This window comes from Penaeus japonicus, unplaced genomic scaffold, assembly GCF_977035675.1.
Source record: "Penaeus japonicus unplaced genomic scaffold, GWHDUDI00000001_assembly GWHDUDI00000015, whole genome shotgun sequence".
In the NCBI taxonomy this organism is placed as follows: domain Eukaryota; kingdom Metazoa; phylum Arthropoda; class Malacostraca; order Decapoda; family Penaeidae; genus Penaeus; species Penaeus japonicus.
Window position 1 is genome coordinate 22,783,171 of NW_028234417.1, and position 5,000 is coordinate 22,788,170.

The 5,000-nt window shown below is 38.3% G+C and overlaps 1 protein-coding gene across 1 annotated transcript in view; it reads right to left on the reverse strand.

Annotated features, from left to right (window-relative positions):
- LOC122263177 (uncharacterized) overlaps window positions 1–5,000 on the reverse strand; it is an 8,070-nt gene that overhangs the window by 901 nt on the left and 2,169 nt on the right. The window contains exon 2 of the mRNA XM_086544230.1: window positions 1–1,043. This exon is cut by the window's left edge and continues 901 nt beyond it. Coding sequence (XP_086400356.1) covers window positions 1–1,043 — 1,043 coding nt within the window. The remainder of the gene's footprint in view (window positions 1,044–5,000) is intronic.

The window sequence follows — 5,000 nt, forward strand, 5'->3', positions numbered from 1 at the left end:
GGCCCCGCGGGGGAGGCGCCGATCCCGGGATAGCCCGGATAGGGATACTGAGGGCCGCCCTGGATGTAGACGGAGCGGGCGTAGATATTGTAGTGCTGGTCGCCGCTGTAGGTGCTCCCTTCCCCGCTCTGGTAGGCCGCGCCCCACGCCCCCATGGGCCCCCCAGCCCCTTGGTACTGCTGGTGCTGGTGCTGAGACGTGGCAGGATGCTGCAAGGAGTACTGCTGCCCGGCCATCTGCTGGTAGGACGCCTGCTGGTGCTGCATGGAGGGGAAGCCGGCCAGTCCCCCCTGGAAGGGCGAAGCCGCCTGCTGATGGTGGTGCTGAAGTTGCTGATGGAACAGCGGCAGGTTGGCGTTGTAGTCATGCCGGGGCGCGCACGAGGTGGTGGGCGTGGCCGTGCTAGGGACGCCCTCGGGAATGTACGGCGCCTCCAGTTTGATACGCCCCTCTGCGGGTCCAGCGACCTCCTTGGTCGGCGCCGCGCCCGACACCTGCGGCATGGCGGAGAAGGACGTCCTCCCGAAGTCCCCGTGCGGCGAGAAGGCTCCTCGCGCCTTCTCCGCCTCCGCCGCGGCCAGCCGGTTGTACGTCATGGGCGCTCCATCCCCCACGCAGCCGCCCTCCTTCGCCACGTGGGGGGAGGCGGGGGTGGAGCCCCCCTTCTTCGGATCGACGAAGAAGGGGCTGGGCGGGTGCGCCTCCCCCAGGTGTCCCTGCATCTCGCTCCGACAGAGCAGCTCGAAGGCGCCCGCCGGCTCCGGGAGTGCCATGTCGTGGTGCCAGGACGGAGTGGCGGACGCAGGGGGCGGAGGCGGCGGTGGCGGGGGTGCCGGAGGGGGTTGCCGCTCCCCGTGGATGCCAGGGGCGTTGGCATGTGGCTGGTGGGCATAGTGCGGCTGAGGAGAGCGCGGGTCGTGGTGGAGGCCGGACGAGGCGCCGCCGTGGAGGTTCGGGGAGGCGGCGTGGAGGCCGGAGGGCGTCGAATGGAGGCTGGAGGACCAAGAGGACTCCGACGTGTAGACGCTCCCTCCAGACCACACCTGAGGGAGGCAAGAAGGGCATCAGGCGAGGGCTCAGGGAGGGACACACATGCGACTTCAGATGGGAATACAGGGTATATGACAAGTTACCAAGACTATCATATGTTTGTGTGTGTGTGTATATATTAGATAGATAGATAGATGTGTGTGTGTGTGTATATGTGTGTGTGTATGTATGTGTATATATATATATATATATATATATATATATATATATATATATATATATATATATATATATTATATATATGTATATATATATATTATAATATATATAATAATATATATGTAATATGTAATAATAATACATACATACATACATAATAATATATATATATATAATATATATATATATAATATATATATATATATAATACACACAAGAAAACACAAACACAGTAACGTGCACATAACAGAATTGATTAAACACTGCCACAAATTGAAAGGAAAAACTCGCGAGTTTTTCCTTTCAATTTGTGGCAATGTTTTATTTATCCATATATAAATTGTACCGGTGATAATATTCTGAAACAGACGGCGAAAATAATTCGTCAAAATGAAGCAGCATCAGTGATGGCGCTTTTAGATATGTGTTGGCATAAACAAGATGGACTCCAATCCACATTATTATTCCACGTTTATCGAGCGCAACGCAGTGCACTCCGAAGAACATGGTGGGTCCGCATGCTTTTTCTACTGCCCATGATAACGATATTGCGATGCTGGCCTCCGCGTGTTACGCTTTTCCCAAATATCATCACTTTTTGCTAACTATCCGCGGATGAAAACGAAACTATTTACCACAGAACGAAAACGGTCTTTCACAGCTCAAAAGGATTCAATAAAAGTTGCCTAGTATTCCACGCAAACAATGCAATTCCCCCTGATTCAGAAACGGCTATGGAATTCTAGAGGAGAATCTGATAGGAAAATTAGCTTAGTTGAGTTTCCGAAGAGGATTTTTCCCCAAAACACTTTTTTACTGAGAATTTCTGCACGAGCAGATTTTTTTTTTTTTTCATTATTATAACTGAGCTATATAACCAAGCAACATATATATCGCCTTGCTGATGTTTCAATCTGTTAAAAATGAACTTCATGTAGATAATCTGATATTAGACTCAAGCGTCAATACGAATTTTAAAATCGATAGTCGATTCTGTAATCTTTATGTCCATTATGTATGAACAGGATCTGGTTCGCCTCATAGTTAGTTATCATTATTCCAGACATTTTTACACGTCGCCTTCTATCTATATCTATAAGGTGCTTTTAGGCAGTAACGCTATTGTAATGTGCGTCTGCCTACTCACCTTAATAAGTAGGTTTTCTTACACAGTGACTCGCATCTTCTTTTTATTTTTTTCTCTTCATTCTTTTTTTTTCTGGTATCTATTCAGGTGTCTTCTATACATCAATTTCGGTATAACCTCCGTCATTTTGTATTCTGTTTTCATAATTCAAAGCGGCCTTCGGTTAAAACAAAGAATATCATCCTTTGGGAGCATTTAAAAATTATACATATCGCGGTGAGAAGTGATATGACTTCGAAAGAAAAGATAGCAAGAGGGAGGGAGTTGGTAAGCCATCTTGGGCGGCCTTATTAGGCAACAACCGAGATATAATTCACACAAAGGAATTGCTCAAAAGAAAGAAGAAAAGCGGTAACAAGAAGTAAATAAAATTAACAATGAGAGGGAAATAGATCACCAAAGATCTCGCTCCCGTAAAGATTTAAAAAAATAAACAAATAAATAAATAAAATACATCAAGACACGGTTAAAAAAGATAAAAAAGTAAGGATGAGAAAGAAGAATATCCGCGGTTTATCAGTCCAGTCAATAGATGGCGTTGCGGTCAAATAATCCCGTCCAGAATAGGACTAAGGTTTTTATAATTGATTTTTGGCGAGCTTTCCTTTTAAGAGTTCTAGCATCTTTCGAGTGAGGTCAGAGGTGGTCAAAGGCGAGATGTGGAAGAAGGTGTAAGATTAGTGTGATCTTGTAAAATGCATCAGAATATAAAATAAGATTAGCGTGTTTAGTGTAAAATTAGTGTGATCTTGTAAAATACGTAAGAGAATTATGTACAAGTTCCCAAGCCAAGGGGAAAATTATATTGATTTCTTTTCTTTAATTATTCGGTTCAGTAACGTTACACATTTGAAATTAACTCAAGTGTCATGGATACTTTAGGTCTGGGATACTTACTAGGATAAAGTAATCGAGATAATTATTGGTCTACGGATCTTCAAGGCATGAATATCCAATTCACTCGTTCGCTCGTTCTCCTTTTTCTCTCTTTCCGTCTAACTCTTTCTTTGTTACTTTTATAATCATTTTATCTCTTAACATATTTTTGTTTCTCTCCCCCCCCCCCTTTCCCCATCTCTTTCTCTTTCTTTTTTCGTTCTTTTTCTATTTCTTTCTCTTTCTTTTTTCGTTCTTTTTCTATTTCTTTCTCTTTCTCGTTTTCTGTATCTTTCTTTTTTTTTGTATAATTCTTTCTCTCTGTCTCTCTGTCTCTCTCTCTCTCTCTCTCTCTCTCTCTCTCTATATATATATATATATATATATATATATATATATATATATATATATATATATATGTATATAATATATATATTCATATATACATATTTATATATATATATATATATACATATATATATATATATACATATATATATATATATCTATATATATATATATATATATATATATATATATATATATATATATATATATATCTCAGTCTATCTCTATCTACATACCTATCTCGTTCGTTATATTCTTTTGGCAGAATTATATTCATTGATTAATGTAAAAAATAACATTAAACAATGCACAGACTAATAGTTTATAAAAAAAAAAAAAAAACTAACTAGCAGACAACAAGAGAAACAAAAAACAGCCATTCCTAAAAAAAAAAATCTACATAGAAAATGGGGACAGGAAAAGAGAACGAAAGAAAATGATGTTTGATAAAAGAAAATATTCTCTGCGGATTATTCTTACGCGAACGCACTATCGCATCGAAGAGGTGGAGTTCCGCTGCAAAAGAATTACGCAACAGAAGTATTTCAGTTGAGTTGTAAAGATAATTTATACTAAGAAGACTACATCATTTCTGTTATCATTGATTTTCGACGCATTGCGAAAACTTTTGTAATTGCGTTAAGAGATTAAATGTACTTGACCGAAATGTTTCTTCTTGAATAAAAAAAAAACAAAAAAAAAAAACTAGATTTGAAGATTCTAAAATCTTGGAATTAATCCTAAAAGAACAAGCGACTTATATGGATGTATGTCTGATCCGGATTATACTAAAGGAAAGGCCCAGTTCGTGTAAGCACTGTCTTTGTATCCGGTTTACATTGTATTTGGACAATGCGAATATTACACTTTGCAGACATGTATGTCGATAGATTCCACGAAAAGAAAGGCAGGCGGAGAGAGTGCACAGTAGTTTGATAGTTATGTTGCTCCTATTTTCTTTAAGAAATTTAATGAATGAGAAAAAAAATATATACACATCTATCCACTACAATACATAACATCAATTGATTATATGTTTCGTCTCTCCAAAATAGTTGTAAAGTAGGCCTACTTATTGCTGGGATATATATGTGTATATATGCATATGTATATGTATATGTATATATACATATTTATACATATTCATATATGTATATACATATATATATATATATATATATATATATATATTATATATATATATATATATATATACACACACACACAACACACACACACACAATATATATATATATATATAATATATATATATATATAATATATATATATATATATATATATATATATATATATATATATTATAAATATAATATATATATATATATATATATATATATATATATATATATATATACATATATATATACATTTTTTTTTCTTATCTTTTCTTTCTTTTTTA